Raw genomic sequence first — 21838 nt, 5'->3', positions numbered from 1 at the left:
GGGGCCTCTGAACTCAGCTCTCCTGATATATCACTGTTGTAATTTTGTTGTCTTAAGTTTGAGCCTATTTATTATTTATTTATTTATTTAAAAATATTTTTTAACTGAGTTTGAGCCTTCTTAAAAATATTTTTACTTGCGGGGGGGTGGGGTGGGGAAAGGCTAATATACTGAGTGTGAAAACCAAACTTTGAGCGAGGGTGTTCTTACCGAAAAGGTGCCCCGCCTCTAAGCCTAATGCCGCCAGAAGGAACTACAAGTTCCGAGCTGCTCTGCGGTGAGCGCGCAGCCTGCCGGGAGGCGTCTCCCGTGCGTCTGCGCGGGAAGTGGAAACCAGCGGTGAGGCAACGCGGTGTGAGGTCTGCCGGGCCGGCGGCGTCTGCAGCAGCGGGACCCTTGCTGCTAGGCCAGCGGCCCGACCTCTCCGCCGCCATGCCCATGAAGGGCCGCTTCCCGATTCGCCGCACCCTGCAGTACCTGGGCCAGGGGGACGTGGTGTTCAAGGACTCAGTGAAGGTCATGACAGTGAACTACAACACGCACGGGGAGCTGGGCGAGGGCGCCAGGTCAGTCGGAACTCTTCGAGGCCGTCCTCAGGCCGCGCGGACCGTACCGTGCTCACCGTAATGACGGGCTAGTAACGCTGAGACCTGGAGCTGCTCTAAGTGCCACTTAATCCTGAGGCTGGCCTCCTGAGCTGGGTGCCATCGGCCCCATTTTACAGACGAGGAGACTGAGGAGCAGCTTGCTCCAGGTTCCACAGCGAGAAGAGGACAGCAGGGCCACGCCGTGCAGGCTGCGGTCGTGACGGAGGTGGGGGAGCGGAGGACAAGGACCCCCTCCTCCCTCCTGCCTCCCCGGTGGAGGACTAGGCTAACCGGGGAGGCCACAGCCTCCTTTAACTACCTGTGCCTGGCAGGCGAGCCATGGGGAGCGGCGGCACACGTTCTGCTCTGGATGGAGCTTGGTCCGGCGGCGACAGACCCTGTTTAAGTCCCAGCTTTAACAACTGCTGGCTTGGGTCGAGTTGCTCCTTCTCACTGTCCCAAACCGGGCTGATACCTGTGCCCAGGGTCGCTGTGGGGATGCACTGAAAGAAGTAATAGCTGCTAGCACTTCTTGAGCCCTTCTTATGCATGCACATGCAGCATATAAGAAGGATGTTTGTCATGCATTATCTTATTTGATGTTTACGGAAGCCCCATGGTTATCCCCATTTTAGGGATGAAGAAACGCCACAGAGATGTTAGTAAGTCGGTTGTTCAAGGTACCAGGCTGGCTGTGCACATGCTTCTCATATGCAGGACTCATCACCCTTGTAATTGATTATGTCAGCTGTGTAGCCTCAGGCTCCATACCCCGACCCCCACCATAGACTCCTTAAGGTGGTTTTTTAATCCTGGAGCAGAGTAGGAACTCCTTAAACGAAAGTTTACAAATGGAGGGTTTGAAGTGAACCTCGAGGTTCTTTGGGCTTTTCAGGTATTAAGTATAAATGTACTGATTGCTGAATGCTTGGCTCTGAGCTGGGAGTTCAACAGTTCCTAAGAAAAAAGTTCTGTCTTCCAGAAGCTTTGGGACTGGCTATATGGGGTGGATCAAAATGGGACAGGGGGAGTGCTCCCAGTATGGAATGGTCTCCCATGGTGAGGTGCCTTTGCTGCACAGCTGTTTGGGACAGCCAGAGGCTACCTCCTAGCTGTTTGCTGTCCATAGGTGAAGCGAATAACTTGGACTTGCTTGCATGGGATCAGCTGTGCTGAGGGCTTCTGGAATGGGTATCCAGATACTTCTTTATAACCCACTGTGCATCCCATCCAGTGTGTCCATGCTGGCAGTCAGGGCAGAGGCCAGGCAGTACCAGTAAGGAGGGAGGCAGTCTGGATGGGCCCACTAGAACTGGGAACTATGCCCCGTCACAAGAGACCATTTACTACTTGGCTACAGCTTAACTTTGTGGGCCCTGTGGAGAATTTCTGACTTGTCAAGAAGCCAGAAATTCAGATTTGTATATGAATCTGGTTTTTAAATCATCAGCCAATAAAAAATAGGCCTGTAGGCCTTATACTTGCATGTTCAAGTAGTTTAATACCCTCTAGGTCAACAGAAACCAAACAGCCATTCTGTGCCTCATTATTCCTCATGGCAAAGGCTTGCCTGTCTCACCTGTGTGTGCCCTTGGGGATTTTGTGCCCTTGGGTTTGAGTCTACTTGACTTGGCTCTTTCTCGCACCACAGGCCTTTGAGTGTTCATGTACCCGTAGAATTTCGCTGCTCCTCCCTGGATCGCCTCCATTCCAAGTGCCACAGTGTACACACAGCCCTGGGAGAGCCATAGTCTTGGGTGTCTGCTGGGTGTGTGGGGAGCTGCCTTAGTGTCTGAGGGCTAAATCCCTGCTCACCTCTGCCAGATGTTCTTGCCATTCAGATGCAGTAAGAAAAGTAACAGCTGCTAGCATTTATTGAGTTTTCTTTCCAGGCTGAACCTCAGGATCTAGGTGAATTTGGTAATTTGATAGTGACAGAAGAGTGTGGCTGAAGCCCAGCTGCTCGTAGTCCTAGTTCTTTGACCCCTGGCTGTGTGACCTAGGGCAGTTTACTTGACTTTTCTGACCTGATTTCCTTAGTTATAAAACCCTGCCTTGTGGGGTCATTGTGAGGATTCAAGTGTATTAAATTGCCTAACAGGTGAGTGCCTGGGTGGCTCAGTCTGTAGGGCATCTGACTCTTGATCTTACAGTTGTGAGTTAGAGCCCCACATTTGGGTGTGGAGCCTACTTAAAAAAAAAAAAAAAAAAGTAAAATAAATAAAATACCCAACAAAGTGTCTGACATATACAGCAGGTGCTCAACTAAAGGTTTCCTACCATTGTCAACTTTCTTCCCAGGCTTCAAGAACCATTTAAACATTCCTGTCGAGATTTTGTCCCAGCAGTTCTAGGTGTCAGCAATTCCTGTATGAATATGCCCTGGTTTCTTGGTATGATGTTGGGATCCTCTGCTGTGGGGTGGGAATTGAGCAGAGGCATCATAAGCCTAGGAAGGTAAATTTAGCTTTGTCATGATCTGCAAGGCCTACAGTAGGACCTTATCTCTGTTGCCTCCCCTAGAGTCAGCAACTTTTTAGTTTTAACCATTTAATTAGTTTTCCCTTCATAGTTGAACACCGTACTTAGAAAGCTAGTTCTTACTTTTCTAGCTTTAGGCATTATCTACTGACTTGCCACTATGGAAGATGAGGATTTAGCTCTCTTTCCCCAACATTGCCATGCCCCAACCGAACCCAACATTACAGCTCTTCATCCTCCCAGTGTAGTCATTTCAGAATTTTGGATAGAATAGTATTCATTGTTTAAATTAATGTGACTTTGTGAACATTCCACACAGTTGAACCAGAGTGCTATGGTTATTTTTCCTTTTTGTTTTTGCAAAGCTTTTTGTTTTCCCTGGAGTTAATAATTGTCCTTGCTTTTGTTTTAATTGTAGACTGCTCTGGTTATGGAAGTCTCCCCAAGTAAATGGTCACATAGTCACCTTCTGTTGATTCTGTCAATTCCATCTTCTTAAAAATAAATTACAAGCTCTACTATGGACTGGTTGTCCTGCATTGTCATCGTCTTGTAAATATTGAGGCACACAGCCATACGTTGCCCTGGTTCAGACAGCTGAGAAGTGGGAAAGCTGGGAAACTGTTTCTTTCCCGTGTACTACTTGTACCTGTCTGTCATCTGATGTATGGGGCAGGGTGGCAGCAGGAAGCAGAGGGCACATTTATTTTATTATTTTTTTAATATATATATTAAGTTTATTTATTTATTTAGAGAGAGAGACAGTGCAAATGGGGGAGGGGCAGAGAGAGAGGGAGAGAGAGAGAATCCCAGGCAGGCTCCACACTATCAGTGCACAGCCCAATATGGGACTCAAATCCACAACCGTGAGATCATGACCTGAGCCAAAATCAAGAGTCAAATGCTTAACGGACTGAGTCACCCAGGCGCCCCAGAGGGCACATTTAAATTAGGATCATTTGGGGAGCCTTTAATTAAGGAACTGTTTACAGAGGTATGGGCAAGGATGGGGAAAAGAAACCACAAGGAACAGTGCAGGACCCCGGGTCTAGGTTGGCAGAAGTGCGAGGGAGAGAACTGCCTAATGAGCCTGGGACTCAGCCAGGAGACAAGTCAGGGAAAGAATACTTTGACTCTGCCCCCTACTTCCAGTCTTGCCGAAGGTCACTGTTGGCCAAACCCAACATGAAGTCAGAGGTCAAGGAGGCCCACCTCCTAGTCCAAGTAGGTTAACCGTCAAGGATGGAGAGTAGGAGGAGAGGGATTCAGACATGTAGCAGCGTCTTAATTAGTCCTCTCTCAAGGAACATTTGTTGTTTCTGTTCCTTTGCTGTAACAAATAATGTCTTTGCATTCATGTGTGAACATAAAAAGCAGTGAAATCAGAGTCAGGATCTAAGCTTTTAAAATTTTGCTAGTTCCAAGGTGACCTCCAAAGAGGTTAAACCAGTTCTTAAGGAGGTATTTGCTGATTTCTATAACTTCTTCTTTTTTTAATCTGTAGCAATCTAACAGGTGTCAATCCTATTTTAATTTACAGGACTCTTGGGAAGGTATTGAGACTCTCAAGATGATAGGCTATTTGGGTTTCTGCCTATTTGTGGCCATTGTTGTTGAACTGTAAATCTTATGGTGTGTAAAACTTTATCAAAGGAATTAGCTTTTTGTTTTATGTCTTACATTTTTCTTTTGGCAAATGTTGATTATGTTTTTGATAAATTTTGCCAAAGTTTAAAGGTGGTCATATTTATCTGTGTTTTTTCTATTTTATTATTTTTTTAATGTTTATTTATTTTGAGAGAGAGCCTGTGAGTGGAGGGACAGAGAAAAACACACACACAGAATCCAAAGCAGGCTCCAGGCTCTGAGCTGTCAGTACAGAGCTCAGTGCAGGGATTGAACCCATGAATAGCCACAGTCGGATGCTTAATCAACTGAGCCACCCAGGTGCCTCTATCTGTGTTTTAAACTTAAGTTTAAAGGTCTCTCCACTCTTAGGTTGTAAAACTATTTTCCATGTTTGCTTTTATTTATTTTTATTTTCTTTTTTTAAAGTTTATTTTAAGAGAGGGTGTGTATGTGTGTGCAAGTGGGAGAGGGGCAGAGAGAGAGGGAGAAAGAATCCCAAGCAGGCTCCACTCAGCATGGAGCTTGACATGGGGGTTGATCCCACGACCACAAGATCACTACCTGAGTCGATACTAACAGTTGGATGCTCGGGGCACCTGGGTAGCTCAGTCGGTTAAGTGTCCGACTTTGGCTCAGGTCATAATCTCATGGTTCTTAAGTTCAAATCCCTGTGTTGGGCTCTGTGCTAACAGCTCAGAGCCTGGAGCCGGCTTCAGATTCTGTGTCTCCCTCTCTTTCTGCCCCTGCCCCACTCACACTCTGTCTCTCTCTCTTCCTTGAAAGTAAATAAACATTAAAAAATTAAAAAAAAAAAAAAAAAGACCTTGACGCACAACTGACTGAGCCACTGAGGCGACCCAATGCTTTTATTTATTTTTATATTATGGGTTAATTTACATGAAGTGCACACCTGTTAGTATACAGTTTGATGAACTTCTACCTATGAATGAGTACACCTGTCTAACCAGCACCCACTGTTCAGAGAATATACTAATAAATTCCCGACTGCTGCTTTTCTCAGCCTTTTTGTGGGGCAGGGTCCCCTGTGAATCAGATGAAAATTCTGGACTTTCCCTCAAAATATGGAAGTGTACAGCATTTCAAGTTGAAAACTCTGTTTCACATGTTTAATTAATGTCTTTCCTTTTGCAGGAAATTTGTGTTTTTCAACATACCTCAGATCCAGTACAAAAACCCTTGGGTACAGATCATAATGTTTAAGAATATGACGCCGTCCCCCTTCCTGAGGTTTTATCTGGGTGAGTGTGGTCTCTGCTGAGGCCAGGACAGTCTTTCCTCCCGTCCTTTCCTCCTACCTTAGCACTCGGGAGATCTGAGGCAAGGGCTCTTGTAAACATCCCTTACTTTCTGTTACTGGCATTGGACCGTGGCACACAGTGGCCACTGAGGTTTGGATCTTCCCCCATCTCTCCAGCCTTGTCTCCTGTTGCCCCCGTATCTCCTACCTGCCTCACACCATGCAGCAGATTCTTCCAAATTCCCTTGCCACACCCCACCTCGATGCTTTGCTCATGCTGGACCCTCTGCTGGAAATCCCCTTTCTACTTTGCTTATTGATTTATTTTTAAAATCCTTCAGAGACTCCACTTGGGCACCACTTCTTCCAGGAAGCTCTGCCTGCACCCTTACATTGGTCCTCCCCTGTCTCCTAGCTGCCCTCTCAGTGCTGGCCACGTCCTTGTGAGCAGTGTGTGTATCTGTGTGTGTCCTCTTCTGGAGCTCACACTTTCATGATGCTCTCCTATTCGCATGAGGCACTGAGTGAATATTTGTTTGGTTATATTGGGTTCAGTGCTTTGAAGTCAGACCTAGATGTTTTGATCCAGCTCTCTACTCAGTCATTCTGACCACGAGAGAGTAATATTCCCATTGATTAATTTCTCAGGTGAAGGTCCAACAACTGGCTTACATGGTTATAAGAACCAACTGAGGTGCAGTTTGGGAAATGCTTCAGGAAGCAATATGATCCTGTTCTTAAATTCATTCAGCAAATATGTATGGAGTGTCCGCTGGGCCCAGGCACACACAGTGCCTGAGGTATTAGGGAGCCATAGAGACAAAGGTCTCTGCCTTTGTAGGGATGGCATCCTAGCAGGAAGAGACAGAATGGACAAGAAACTTCAGATAGTATGTCAGAGGATAAGTGCTATGAAAGAAAAACTAGAGCAAGGTCAAGGGGGTGAAGAGAATGCTGGTGCTAGAGCAGTTTTGTGTATATATTTTGTGTTTGCATTTTAAAAAATAATTTCATTGAGTTATAATTTACCCAGAGTAAAACACAGATTTTCTGTGTATAAATATTCTTTTGTGTCTGGCTTTTACTTATGTGTTTGAGACTCCTCAGTTACATGTATCAGTAGTTTATTCGTTTTTAGTGCTGAGTAGGGTTCCACTGAAGGAACATACCACAGTTTATTTATCTGTTCACCTGTTGATCATCATTTGGGTTTTTGTTAGATGCCGAGACAGAGTTAGAAGTAGGTTTATTGGAGATAAAGGGAGGGGGAAGGCAGGGAAAGTCTTCAGGTGGCAGAGCAGGTTGGACATCTCTGGAAGGAAAGGGAGAAGGAAGGAGTCTGGATGTGCCTCAGAAGGTGGCGCAGGCCTGAGCAAGTCTGGGCCAGCCCAGCAGGAAGTTCCAGCTCTGCGCTGGGCAGAACTGGCCAGGTCCTGGACACCTGCACTGTCACAGGAGGGCCTCTGTGGCTGTTGAGGGCCGTGTCTAGTTTCTGGCTACTAAGAGAAGGTGCGCCTCGGCACCTTCCTGCACGAGTGGATTTTGTGGACACAGGCACCCTGTTCTTCTGGGCATGTGCCTCAGGATGGGGTTGCTGGACGATGGGATAGGCCATGCCAGATACTGCTGTGAACTGCTTTCTCCAACTAGTGCATTTCACCCTTCAGTCAGCAGGGCGTGGCAGTCGTGGTGGCTCTCCATCCTTACTTGCTGTCATTTGCATTAGGTTTTTTTTTTCCCTGTTAATTACATTGGTTTCCTGTGGTTGCTGTAACAAGTGACTGCAGGCTGGGTGGCTTAACACAAATTTCTTCCATTTCTGTAGAAGTCCAACATGGACAAAAATCAAGGTGTCCGCAGAGCCTTCCTGTCTGGAGGTTTAAGGGCAAATTCACTTATGTGGCTTTTCCAGCTCCTAGAGGCCACCCCCATTCTCTGGCTTGTGGCCCTACCCTCCATCTTCAAGTACAGCAGCATGGCATGTATAGCCATTCTTCCACAGTCACATGCCCCTTGGAACACAGTCCAGATAGGTTCTCTGATTTTAAGATCCGCGTGATTAACTTAGGTCGCCCACATTATCCAGAATGGTTTCATCCCCAGGTCCTCGACTCATGTTCTGAGGCACAGCCCCTTTTGTCGCGAAAGGTGACCTATTCACATGTTATGGAGGAGTAGGACAGGGATAGGTTTTGAAGCCATTCTACTTACCACATTAAATATTTTAAATTTTAGCCTTTCCAGGCTTCATTGAAATTTTAATTTACATTTCCCTGTATCTTTTCGTATGCTTATTGGCCACTCATAAGATTTCTTTGTAAAGAGTGTCTCTGAGTCTTTGTCCATTAAAAAAAATCAGGCTCTTTGCTTTCTTATTGAATTCTTTATATATTCTGGATGCAGTTGTTCCCTCAGGTATGTGTATTGTGAGTATTGTCTCTCAGTCTTTGGCTTGCTTTTCATAATGGTGTCTTTGGAAGAGCACAAGTTTTAATTTGGATGAACTCTAGCTTGTCGGTTGTTCTTTTTTATGGCTAGTGCTTTTTGTGTCCTGTCCCAGAAATCTGTCTATTGTAAGGTCACAAAGGTTTTCTCTTATATTTCTGTTCAAAGTTTTATAGTTGTAGATTGCATATTTGTTTCTCTGATATATAATCTGAGTTATTTGTGTATTAAGTGGAATAGGGATTGAGGTTCTTTTTTTTTTTTTTTTTTTGACATTTATTTATTTTTGAGAGAGAAAGAGACAGAGCATGAGCCAGGGGTAGGGGCAGAGAGAGAGAGAGGGAGACACAGAATCCAAAGCAGGCTCCAGGCTCTGAGCTGTCAGCACAGAGCCCAATGCAGGGCTTGAACTCCCGAACTGTGAGATCATGACCTGAGCTGAAGTCAGACGCTTAACCAACTGAGCCACCCAGGCGCCCCTGTTTTTCAGAGTTGGGATACTCAGGTGTTAGAGCACCAAGCGATGAACGACCATCCTTTGCCTTATTTAGTTTCCTTGGCATTTCTGTCAAAACACAGTCAACCGTAGATGGATAAACAAAACTTGGTATATCCATTCAGTGGAATATTACTCAGCCACAAAGAGGTACAAAGTACTGACAGATGCTACAACACAGGCAAAGCTTGAAAACATAAGCCAAATGAGAGAAGGCAGACGCAGAAGGCGACAGATTATATAATTCCGTTTATATAAAATGTACGAACGAATGGGCCAGTTCATAGGGACAGAAAATGGTTGTGCAGGGCTGAGGCTGGTGTCGTGTGAATAGGAAGTGACTGCTTAATAGGTACAGGGTTTCTCTTTGGGGTGATGAGAAAAGTTCTAAAACAAGATAGTGGTGATAGTCACAGTTGTATACCATTGTGAATGGAATAAAAACCACGGAATTACAGGCTTTAAATGGTAATTTTTGTTATGTGTATTTTACCACACACAAAAATCATTTCACCATATATTTCTGACCTCTTCATTCTTTCACTGATCGTATGTCTGTTCTTAGTCTCATACCACACTGTCTTGGTTTGTGGCTTTCTAGTAAGTCTTTTAATATCAGGTAGTTAAAAAAATTTTTTTTAACGTTTTTATTTGTTTTTAAGAGAGAGAAAATGAGCAGGGGAGGGGCAGGGGCAGAGAGGGAGACACAGAATCTGAAGCAGGCTCCAGGCTCTGAGCTGTCAACACAGAGCCCATCGTGGGGCTCAAACTTGTGAACTGTGAGATCATGACCTGAGCCACAGTCAGACACTTAACCAACTGAGCCACCTAGGTGCCCCTAAGATCACGTAGTTTTAAATTCAGACTTGTTCTACCCCCCAACCCCACCAAATCACCTTATATGTACGTTCTTTGCATTTATATATTAACTTTAAAATCTGCTTGTCTGTTTCTTGAAAAGAGCTTGCTGGGATTTTGATTGAAATCATATTACATACCATTTTGAGAATGGACATTTTAACAATGTTGAATATGTTTTGTGACTGTTGTGAAAAGTGTTATTTTTTAATTCATTTCCAGTTGTTTGGTTACACCTTTATAGAAGTCCAATTGATTTTTGTGTGTGGGTCTTGTGTCTTGCATCCTTGCTAATAAATTGACCTCGTATTTCTAGTAGGTTTTATTTTCTAAATTCCTAAGTTCATCTGTAAATAACAACAGTTTTACTTCCTTTCCGATCTTTTTTCCTTTTCTTTTTCTGTGTATTCACTGGCTAAAGTGGCTGTGATATTTTGCATTTTTATGAGCTGGGTAGGGAAGTTCCAGTTACCGGGGTGCCTGAGTGGCTCAGTCAGTTAAGTGTCTGACTTTGGCTCAGGTCATGATCTCATGGTTTGTGAGTTCGAGCCCTGTGTCGGGCTCTGGGGTGAATAGCTCAGAGCCTGGAGCCAGCTTCAGATTCTGTGTCTCCCTCTGTCTGCCCCTCTGCTGCTTGCACTTTATCTCTCGCATTGTCTCAAAAATAAATAAACATTAAAAAAAAAAAAAAGGAAAGTTCCAGTTACTCTGCATCCTCCTTGGTGCTTTTATTACCCATTTAAAAAAAATTTGAGCCACTCCAATCTTGTCCTATGGTCCTTTTAATTTGCATTTTGTTAATAACTGATGATGAAGAGTATCTTTTCATGTGCTTATTGACCGTTGTATTTTTGTTGTTAAATGTTTTACATATTTCGTATTTTTAGTTGGATTGTTTTAAGGAGTTGTGAGAGTTCTTTATATAGTTGGGATATGAGTGCTTTATCAGATGTATACATTATGAGTATTTTGTCCTAGTCTGTGGCTTTTGGTATCTTTTGAAACGCAAGTTTTAAACTGTCATGAATTTCAGTTTATCAGATTTTTTCTTTAATGGACCATGTTTTTGATGTCATATCTAAAAATCTTTGTGTAGGTAAGGTTATGAAGATTTTCTTTGTTCTCTTCTAAAAGTTTAATAGTGGTTTTAGTTCATACATTTAGGCCTCTGATCCATTTTCAGGTTTTTCTTTTTTTTTTAAATGCTGTGAGGAATTATGTTGGCATTGGCATCTTTGCTGAAAATAGGAGTTTATTTCTGGACCTAGTTCTTTTCCATCAGTCTGTAGTGTGTTCTTATGCTAATACCACACTGTCTTGGTTACTGTAGCTTATAGTAAATTTGAAATTGGAACACGAACATCCTCCCATTGTCTTGTTTGTCTTGGATTTTTTTAACTTTTTTTTAGAGAGTGCAAGTCACGGAGAGGGGCCGAGGGAGAGAAATCTTAAGCAGGCTCCATACTGAGCATGGAGCCTGACGTGGGGCTCTATCCCACGACCCTGGGATCATGACCTGAGCTGACCTGAGTTGGACCCTTAATCAACTGAACCACCCAAGCGCCTCCATTTTCTTGTTTTTCAAAATTGTTTTGGCTATTTTGGGTCCTTTGCATGAATTTGAGGCTTGATTTGTCTGTTTCTATGAAAACACCTGCTAGGATTTTGATGGAGGTTGCACTGAATCCATGGTCCAGTGTGGGGAGAATTTCCATCTTAATGATACTGAATATTCTATCCATGAACGTGGAAAGTTGCTTTCCGTTAAAATAGTATGCTTTTGCACGTACCTCAAATTTGTTTCCTCATGTTTAAAGAAATATGGAAAAAGGGTAGCATTATGGGTTATGTAGACACACGTTTATCTTATCGTTAAAATGCTCCGCTAAAAGCAAATCCATCACCACCACTTGAGGCTGCAAAGTGTGCCGCTGAGTCCTCAGTGCTTCTTGTCCCCTTTGCTTCCCATTTCCAGATTCCGGGGAGCAGGTCCTCGTGGATGTGGAGACCAAGAGCAATAAGGAGATCATGGAGCACGTCAAAAAAATCCTGGGGAAGAGCGAGTGAGTTGATGGGGCTGACTTGGAGGGGAACAGGAGCCTCAATGCAGAGCGAGGGAGGAAAGGGGCATCAGGAGGGCACACACCAACCCAAGCGCAGGCTGCAGAGTTCGCTCGGTCTGGCTTTGCTGCTCCCCACGTGTGTGCCTCTGCTGTGAGGTGGGGACAGAGACCTCCCTGTCTCCTGGGCTCGACGGGAAGCTGAGGTGCCGGGGGAGCACTGGCCCTGGGCAGTTGTGGCCAGTTCTCTCCTTGGGAATCTCCCTTTGGAGCTGGTGGGTATCTAGCCTCGGCACGTGTTGGGATCCATCTTTTGTACACGGATGGATGGAGCAAAGGGAGGGAAGCCAAGAAAAGTACGTCTTGGAGGAAGCACGTTGAGGCCTTCACAGGCCCCTTCATCCTGACTACGTGCTGAGTCATAGCTGGGGCCGCCTCTAGGCCACAGGAAAGCTGACCGTTGCTGTGTGGTCAGTGCTGTGTGTGGCCAGTGTGGGACTGGGAGGCCTGTGGGGGAGGACGTTAGGCTTTGGGGGTGAGGAGCAGGTCGAGAGGCACAGGAGAGCCAGGTTTCCCCGGCTGATGGTGGGATGCACTTGGCCAAGAAGTCCCACAATGCCTAGAGGCTCAGCAGCGCTCCCACACGTCGCCGTCTGTGCTGTTTGGCAGGGAAACCCTGGAGAGAGAGGAGCAGGAGAAAAAGCAGCTTTCTCACCCGGCTCACTTTGGCCCCCGAAAGTACTGCCTACGGGAATGCATCTGCGAGGTGGAAGGGCAGGTCCCCTGCCCGGGCCTGGTGCCATTACCAAAGGAGATGACGGGGAAGTACAGAGCGATGCTGAAAGACAGCGCCCAGGACTAGGGCCCCAGGCCACACCCAGGGAAACCCCTGGCTGTCCTCGAAGGGACTTTGACGGTCTCTTTGCCATGAGGGTCCCCTTCACACACCTGTGTGGAAGGACACGGGAGGGTCGGGGGAGTATCTGCCGTCGAACTGCCAGACGAAGATCTTCACTCCATCAGGTCAATAAAATGCTTCCAGATCTCCAGAGGCGTGGTGCGTATCTGTCTGATAGGCACAGGAAGGCCTGCGTAGGGATGGAGAAGGTCTAAGGCCTACCTGCTGACACCCCTGTGTCAGTCCTGCTGGCTTTTCCTAGTCTCTCTTGGCTTCGATTTTTCTTCCAGACCCTGAGATGCTGTGGTTGGATCTGGCAGGATCTGGCTGGAGCCGTCTGGCTGGCAGCGTGAAGCCCCCTTTCAAACTAAAGCCAACCGACATTCCTCCCAAGAGGCTTGGCTGCAGGCGAGCAGGTGGTGTAGGAGGCGCCCATGGCGGGCACAGAGCAGCCTCCCTCAGGTGTGTGCCCTGGTGAGGCAGCCACTGCCAGCTGCCACTCCCCGGCCCCGTTCACAGGTAGGTTTGCGGACCAGGAGGGCGGACGGGTGAGGTGCTGGCTGGTCGAGACTCCGAGGCCCTGCTCTGGGTGCCTCTCAGCCTGCCTCTTTCTCAGGTTTGCAAGAGGGGGTGAAGGTCCACCTAGTTCTTGCCTCACAGGACATGGATACTGCTGTCACTGAGAGATGCCGGTTTCAACCCTCAGGTGACACCTGAGCCCTCCAGGATTACTTCAAGGCTTACCTGGCTGAGACGCTGCCCTGTGGGAAATGCCTGGCCGGTGGGGCTGAGAGGAAAGGGGAGGCCAGGAACTAATTTGCTGGGGAAATCGTGTGGAACCAGAATGTTTTATAGAAATGCTGGGGGATCAGCCCATTAAATTGGGAGGGATTCGGCTCCTTTTACATTTACACCACCTGATGTTCAGGTGGTGATTTTGTACCAGACTTGTGTTCGGGAGACGGCTGGTGGGGCTGGGCACGGAGGAGGCATTCTGGGATGGCTGCAGGCTCACCGGGGTTGTGTTGAACTACAGGTCCACACCGCAGTGCGCCTTCTCCCTTTACCATTTGAGGGTGGGCAGAGAATTCTATCCTCCATTCTAACCCTTTCTGTCATGTTTTTTAATAACCCCGCCCAGCTGACTTAGCCTTGGCCTTCACGCCAGCTGCTGAGGCTGTGATTGGGCTGCTGGGGCCGCTGGAGCTTTTCGGAAAGTGAGCCAGGGCTGGGGAAGTAAGTACCTCTTCCCTCCATGGCCCACAGGGGGCCCAGAAAGGTTGCTGACCGGGAGGCAAGGCAAGCCAGTGCCGCCCTTATTACTCTTTACAGAGACTTGGAATAAGCACCACTAGGGGGCATTATCTCTTTGACCCTTTTGTCTCCTGTTTCCTACTTTGTTTAGTAGTGATAAAAGATGGGTTTAAAATGTACAGAAATAGGAAAAAAAGACTGCTGTGATAGTGTCTATCTGCATAGATTTTAGACCTTGTTCTTCTGAAGTGACTGGTTTTCATTTTGAATACTTACCTGGCACAGCCATTAAAAGCTATTTGGCTGCCAGTGGGTTCTGCCAAGAATCTGACTCTGGACCTTGGAATCCTCACCAGTAAAATGAGAGGTCACATGATCCCCCCACGGAGCAAGTTCTTTCCAACTTCTACAACTTTAAGAACACATTTTTGTTCTGGATAGTGAATACCCTTACAGGATGAGCCGGCTGGTTGGAGGCCTGGCTTTCGCGTATCATCTGTGACTGCAGCTTGTGTAGCCTGGCACCTCAGCTGTGCTCCCCTCCAGAACCACTGACCTGGCTTTTGGACTTCCACACCTTCTTTCCCACTAAAGGTATTTGCAAGTCAGGTGGACCATCAAGTAGACTGACGGCTAGGGAAGTACCTGCGGGTACTTCCTGCGGGTGCTCCTGGGGGTCAGGCATTACTGGTGTTACTATTAGAAGAAATGAGCAGATGCACATTAGTCTTTAATTCACTTTTTTAATAGTATAAACCTCATTTAGGTAGTAGTATTAAGCCACAACAATAATGCCACATTGAGACAGCATTTAATAAAATGCATAAAAGCTAATTCATGCACTGCAATACTCTATATACAAACACAACAATGCAAATTCTTCTTCAAGACTGAAGACACTGATTAGATATAAAATTCAGTTTAAAAAGAACATGCTATTTTTTAAATGCCATCACATAAAGCTGATTTCAAGCTCCAGCTTTCGACAGGTTTTAAACCTGGAATTAAAATGTAATGGCATGAACAGTATTTTCTACATTGTGAAGGGCAGAAGTTACAGAAACGGTCCCAAGAAAATCTAACACCCGAATTTTCCTTTAACAGATGTCTTTTAAAAGGGCCGGTAATGCAGCTACATTTTAACGGAGAGGTCCAAACTACAGGTAAAAACTAGGGTTTGTACTATGAAAAATGTGCAGCTTTTCAGTTATAAAACTAGTTGAACACTGGTTTATTATAAGGTAGTTGGGAGAACAGAGGCTGTAGAAAAATATCCCAGCACTTGAGTTGTGTGGTGGCATCGTCTGAGCCCGTGGCCGCTCTGGTCGTTAAAATGGTAATTGAGTACACGTTCCTAAAGAGAAGTCGTTTTTAACACAAAGTTTACTACTTCCAAATGTTATCCAAATATTAAGCTTTCTCACAGTCTGTCAGTTGATAAATGTTGCTGAACATTGATTTTTATAGCATTTTTTCTATGCTGTCTGTATAAATATTGAGACACCAGAATTACTGGCTTCTGAACTGGAAGTATAGCTGGGCCTTAAAAGTATCTCCGACATTCCCCACCCCTAAGATACTCTTTTTAAGCTCAAACTTTAATTACTCTTAGATTGCTGTTAAGATAGCCCCAAATGAAAACTTTTACTTTGAAGATTGAGAGACTGTCAAGCTTCCTCTTGTATTTTAACTGGAAAGCCACCTTCAAGAGTGTGATTGTCACGACAGGCAAGGACAGGGGAAGGTCAGGAAGTACTGTTGGATGAGGCCAGCGAAGTAGGAGCTTCTTTTACATCAAATTTAGGGGAAGCTGAAGGCTAAATGACCCACCGTCTCACAAAAGGCACTGAGTACTATAGTCTCAATGAAGTGTTTTCAAACATTTCGGTAGCTTATTTTAAAAAACAACAGAAAACCTATGGGCTATGTGAGTTTTTGCCGTTCTCCACTTCCCTTCAGCGGGCCAGCTTTCAGCCCTCCCGCCAGGCAGGCCCCATTCACCAGCTCTGCAAGCAACTACGCTGGGCTGGGCCCTGGCTCCTGCGTGCCGTGTCTCAGTTTAAAGCCCGATTAAGGGGGAAAATTCATCAGAATAGACCTGGGCGAGGAAAATTCGGTATCTGTAGCTTAAAGGGCACATGTAGCCATATTAAAATCCAATTTTTATCTGACACGTTTAAATCAATTTATAGGAAGGATTTACGTCAGTGGCTTTTATTCACATGCTAGAGAAGTAATTTAAGATTTGTAACTTAATATTCCATAATTTAGTCATCATATTCATGTTTATCTTAAAAGACTTCTTGGTAGGTTTTTTTCAACTGGCACTAGAGACATGGGAATCTGTTTACTCACCAGGCAGTGCCCACCGTTTGCTAAATCCGGGTGAGCATAGGAAATCACTACCACACGAGGAGTCAGGCCCCAGAACAAGGACCACTCTGAATCTCTATGATGCCTGTCTCTGGACCACATGACAGAGCGAGTGTCTGGGAAGGCCGACAGCTCCTACTATCAAGTTCCTTCCAGTCAGGCCATAAACAGGTGTGTGGCAGCCAAGTTAAAGGTCCCCACCTAGTTTTGGACATAAGCATGAACGGTCTTCTACCTTTCTGGCCCTTGCCTGAACCTAGAGAATATACGGCAGTGTCCTCCTGTCAGGACCTTTTCTGTCTGGAATCTTCCCTGGTACAGAGTGGAGATTCTGTCTTCATGGCCTTTTCCAGCCAGGCTCACCCAAAGGAAAATGGAGTTAAAATATCAGCAAATCCATCCTGCTGAGGGACCTTGGAACACCCACATCCATTTACTTTAGCAACTCTATCATAGACTCTCTTTAAAACATAAGGAAATTTTGGATACATGGCTACATGTCTGTATACATAATATACATCTATGTACACATACACACACTATATACACTGTACATATATAGATATAAACACATGTACATTCATTCAGTCATACAAGCCTATAAATCTGTACACGCACAATGCCGCTGAAGGGACCCCAGGGCTGGACATGCGCAAGTGTGCGCTGGCAAGAGGCACACGTGGGGATGTCCAGAACCCTGTGTACAAAAGACCCAAACCCGCTACCTCGATTAGGGCTTGGCTTTACAAATTTACATCAAAGTTAAGACATTTTCAAAGAGCCGTACAATCTAGAGACTGGAAGTGGGATAAAGGAAGCATGTGGGCATCTGCCTGGCCTGCTCCAACCTTCCAGGGTCTAAAGGGCACTGCCTCCCTACCTCCCCCACCCCCGGGGATAAAAGCGAATGTCAGAAGATGACACTTCATGGCCTACACTTAGAGATGAAATGTCATCTAGCTAGCCCCACTGCACATGAGGCCCTTTCCACCAGCAAGTGGGCAACAAACTTCTGGACTCTGATCTGATCAGGTCCTAGAACTTGGATTCATAGCCAAGGGCTGCTTGTCAGGCAGAGAGCAGGCTGGGGGCAAGACTACTGGAAATCACCCCAAAGGATTAGGATGCATTTTTCCCCCAGAATAAAAGCACTAGATATAGCCCTTCTAAATCTTAGCCTTCCTGCCACGGCCATCCCCCAAACAAGCAAAACAGCTAAGTAAATATGTACTATGGCTGCAACCATGCACTCTAGCGATATGTGGCTGCCACGTCAGGGAGCCCAAGAGTAGGTGCATCCATTGCGATCACCATGGCTGGTGGCAACTGCCTCAGAACAGAGTTCACATTTAATACTGAGAAGCTAGGAAACCATCCCTCTTGAGGGCATTTACATAACATCTTACAAGTGACTATACCTGCAATGAAATATAAAAACCCAAACAACAAAAGAACCCCAAGAACAGCCTCATGGCAGAAGCTAGACAATAAATAATGGTAACCCCCCAATAGACACACATACAAATTTCAAATCAGAAGGGTGGAATAGCTTGGAAAGTATCATTTGCTTGAGTAATTTTTCTAAGTCTCTGCCTGTCCTGTTTTATGATTATACGTAATGACCTCCAGAATTTCAACATATAACTGTCTAGCATTATCTGAGATACTGCCGGAAAAGAGCCCATTTCATCAAGAAACAATGGTGTATATCACCACCTCCTTTAGCTGATAGACCTCTCCTCACAAGGGAAGAAGGGCCAGGTTAACAGAAGGGACATGTGCACAGGCTGTGTGACTAGAACCTGCTCTTGGGCAGAGAGCTGGCATCACTTAACCAAATCTAGAGTTTCACCAACTACCAACGAGGGGTAAAAGCCTTGTGAAAGTTGAGCCTCAGTATTTGCTTGGGATCCCTTTAAAAAAGTCTGGACTTTGGGCTTCTCTTAAGCAATCTGACAAGATGGGATGGACCTGCTGTCCAAGGTGTGAAATGATTTGGGGCAGCAAGAAATCAGCTTGTGTGAACATGATCCTTAGGGAAAAGGCTACTTCAAAGTAAAGCCAAGAGGATCTGGGAAACTAATGAGTGTTCAAAGCCCAAAATGGTCCACTGCCATCAGCCATCACCAGTGAAGGGACTCAAGGGGCAAGACTAGGTCAAAATCAACAACCCTCCAAGCTGAACCGATTTTTGTCCAGGGCTACCTGGCCAGAGTGCAGCACTCACCCAAATGTTCCCTGTCTTCCTGCTGGTTTATCATCTTCTCTGCCCCAAAACTTTCAACAGTGCATCGCTGGGACCTCGGTCGAGGTCTTGGCTAAGCCATGCCGTTGTCTAAAGGCAAAGGTATCTACAAGCCGAATGGACACAGGACTTCCAGGGCCCACCCCTGGGAATGAGGGGTGGGCCTTTCCGCTAACATGGAGAACTCAGATCTGGGAGATGTGACACCGGTATTGCCACCGAATGGCTATGTGATCAACAGACGTGCTTATATTAAAAAATCGAACAGAAAACGGCAACTTGCTGTGAAAGATGCATAAACGTGCTTGAAAATACCCTCTGCTAAAATCCTTCATGAGTAGAAATGAAACAGACCTGCCCTAACTCTACTGTCTTGGCTGTTTTTTTCTTAATTTTGAAATTTAAATCTCTTCAAAGTTAGAAACCAAAAATTTAAGCTGGCAAAATTAAATTCTTTCCATCATTTTATAACAGGCACCCCTATTATCTCCAAAATGTGTTCCCAAGTCATGAACTATAAATAATATAATTAAATCCAAACAGGAATTTAGAAGTTGGAGATACCATCCCCACTTAATTCCTACTAATGACTTTCACCAAGTGCTCCTAACACTTCAGAACAGAGAATCCTATTTTGTCAAGAGCCAGTGGCTAGCTGGCTGGGCACCTACATAGCACATGAGGCCCCACCCTGACTAGGGCCCAAGCCAGACCAGAGAGTGCCTGTGAGGCAGGGGAAGTGCACTGGGATCTTTCTGGATACCATCTGGTCAAAAGGTCCTGGGAGATGCAGATTTAACCTAATGCTGTATTTTCTTAATCTGGGCTGTACAAAAAAAACAGTACCTGATCTGGTCTTGGACATGCCACTTTCCCAAGCAGGAAATGCCCACCGTTTACTCACATCCATGAGAATTTATGCTCTTCTCTAGACAGAACTTCCTTATACTGCATTCTGCTCTTGTAAATGATGGTGGCTGTAACTTAGGACAAAGAAGATAACTTTGGGAGTTACGGGTTTTTTATAAGGAGCAGGTAGGCTGCTTCTGCATACATCACCCAAAATGCTCCAGGGTTCTTTGCTGGTACACACCTGGGGGGATCAAAGTGCATGGTGTGCCAGTAGCATTCAAAGATCTGCCAACAGAAATGCAGAGTCTGGAAACACTTTGAAAAACCCTGATATTCAAGGTCAACAGAGAAACCCTTCCATTCAGCCGTACCATCACCACTACCCTGGCACAGGGAGCAAAATCCTGCACCCCTCCCCGCTGAATCACCTCACAGTTCTGAGTGAACTGCAGGAATACAGACCCTTCTCAAGGGGGCGTTTGGAATGGAAACCCCTGAGAAGGGGACCTTCCTCCATCTGAACAATGAGCAACTGCCCCAGATTGCATTTAGGAATTACTGTCAGGTTCAAAATGCCCACCTTGCACTTTTTGGTCAGAAAGCTCTGTCTGCCGTGAGTGGTGGAGGTGATTTGGGGATGTTTTCACTTGCTGCAGGAATTGGCAGTATGTCTGGTTGCAATCCAATTCTGAGAACCAGTCATCAAGAGAGCCCTAGGTTTGGAGGAGCCTGTAGATGCCAGTCACAGACCAGAACCAGAGGTCAGGGAACCTGACAAGCATCATCAACTCACCAGCTGAGGAAGCTTCCGGTTGGGGTCCCCACCGACTGCACTACCACACGCCCACTTACTGCATGATACACATGAGCCACATTCTCAATCGTTCATAGGAATTTAGTTCAACACCACTAATGTGTGCATACAATTAGGAATGATGCCATCTTTTCTTAAACATAAATGATTGTCTCCTGTACCCTATTGCGTTTTCACAGAAATCATTAGCATTTCGGCAAAAGACATACACAGTTTTCCATTTGTCCTGCCCACAGGCAAGATGTTGCTAACATACGCATTGATAAGAAGTGCTTAGAAAGTGCTAATATTATTTACCCTGGTAATTAGTAGCTATTAATTCCAAGGAAAATTTTAATATATATACACACATACTGTTTTCTTAGGTTCGTTTAGTTTTGTTTAATACTAGTCTCTGACATTATAAAACTCTTTGTTTTTTGCCCTTTGAGAATCGCTAAATACAAATTAGGTTAAAAGATTGTTCCAAAATCTGCTTCATCAAAAGGCATTAAAACATTTCTTATGGCAGGAAAGGATCCTACTAGTCTTTTAGTTGCTATTGTTTGGGATTAACAGGTAAGAAGAAACCAGGTAGGAAATGGCTAACATACTGGAAATATTTGCACATACCAAAATACCACTACTTTATTTTCTCTGTTATCTGAGCGGTCCTGGGAGGATCCTTCTGCTTCTCGGCAGGCGTGCGGTGCACACTATAGACTGGCTCCGGTGATCTGGCCGTTATACTCTGCTGTCTCCATCTTGAGGATGTAGGGGATTATGCTGTCTATTGAAACATTGCCAATGAGACCAGTAAAAAAAAGTTCTTCTGTTATGTTTGAGCTCATCAGCCTGAGTGCTGGCAGGCGAACGAGAATCCGGGCCAATCTGTAAAAGGGAGGCTCATTAGAGAAAGGGAGTTCACTGCCCTTCAGACTTCTCCCTGGACAGGCTCCCAAGGACCCTCTCCGCATTGCTTGGAATTGAAACAAACAAACAGACCCATGACCTACCCCTTGTATTTCAAATTTCAACAGTTCCTCTTGTAGGGATTTATCATGAGAGAAAATCAAAACCAAGTACAAAGATGTATGTACAAATGTTTCCTTCATTTATAACAATTCTCCCCACCTCCACCAAAAGAGAAAAATTTGGAAATCAATAAAGGATGGGTTAAATTATGGTATCTCCATATAAAAGAGCACACTGTATATTCAGCAAAAAGTATAAAAAAGATATATATTCACTGATGGTACGTCTGTGATGTACAGCCGAGTAAAAACCTAAAAGGAGACCAGGAAGCAGCAAGTGTAACACAATCTCATTTGTGTAAATTTATTTGTGTGGCATGTATAAAAAAGTATTTGGAAGGATGTTCACCAAAATGTTCCCCAAAACCCTGATCTCTGGGTTTGGGGATCTGGAATGCTTTTACTTATTAAACCTTTGTCTGTATTACTCTAGTGTTCACATAGCATCCTAATTAAAAAATGAAGCAATAAAATTGTTTTCATTTTGAAAACACCCTGGGTGGGAGGACACATCATGACCCTGTTCTGATGGCTCTCTGGACACTGTATCTGAAGCATCCCACATGATTGGCCAT

At 45.3% G+C, this 21838-nt stretch overlaps 2 protein-coding genes across 3 annotated transcripts in view; one reads left to right on the top strand and one right to left on the bottom strand.

Annotated features, from left to right (window-relative positions):
• Positions 1 to 310: 310 nt before the first annotated feature.
• On the top strand, positions 311 to 12863 carry MRPS25 (mitochondrial ribosomal protein S25). The gene is made up of 4 exons (XM_040491894.1): positions 311 to 566; positions 5850 to 5956; positions 11730 to 11817; positions 12484 to 12863. Exons 1-4 carry the CDS (start codon positions 433 to 435, stop codon positions 12674 to 12676), a joined length of 522 nt encoding a protein of 173 aa, XP_040347828.1. The 5' UTR covers positions 311 to 432; the 3' UTR covers positions 12677 to 12863.
• Positions 12864 to 14689: 1826 nt separating this feature from the next.
• NR2C2 (nuclear receptor subfamily 2 group C member 2) overlaps positions 14690 to 21838 on the bottom strand; it is a 99872-nt gene continuing 92723 nt past the window's right edge. For both annotated transcript variants that reach the window (XM_040491892.1, XM_040491893.1), the window contains one exon: positions 14690 to 21120. In XM_040491892.1, coding sequence (XP_040347826.1) covers positions 20946 to 21120 — 175 coding nt within the window. In that variant the 3' untranslated portion in view covers positions 14690 to 20945. The remainder of the gene's footprint in view (positions 21121 to 21838) is intronic.

Source organism: Herpailurus yagouaroundi, unplaced genomic scaffold, assembly GCF_014898765.1.
Source record: "Herpailurus yagouaroundi ecotype Mexico unplaced genomic scaffold, PumYag 183, whole genome shotgun sequence".
NCBI classification, from domain to species: Eukaryota; Metazoa; Chordata; class Mammalia; order Carnivora; family Felidae; genus Herpailurus; species Herpailurus yagouaroundi.
This window is presented reverse-complemented; position numbering and strand designations above follow the sequence as displayed.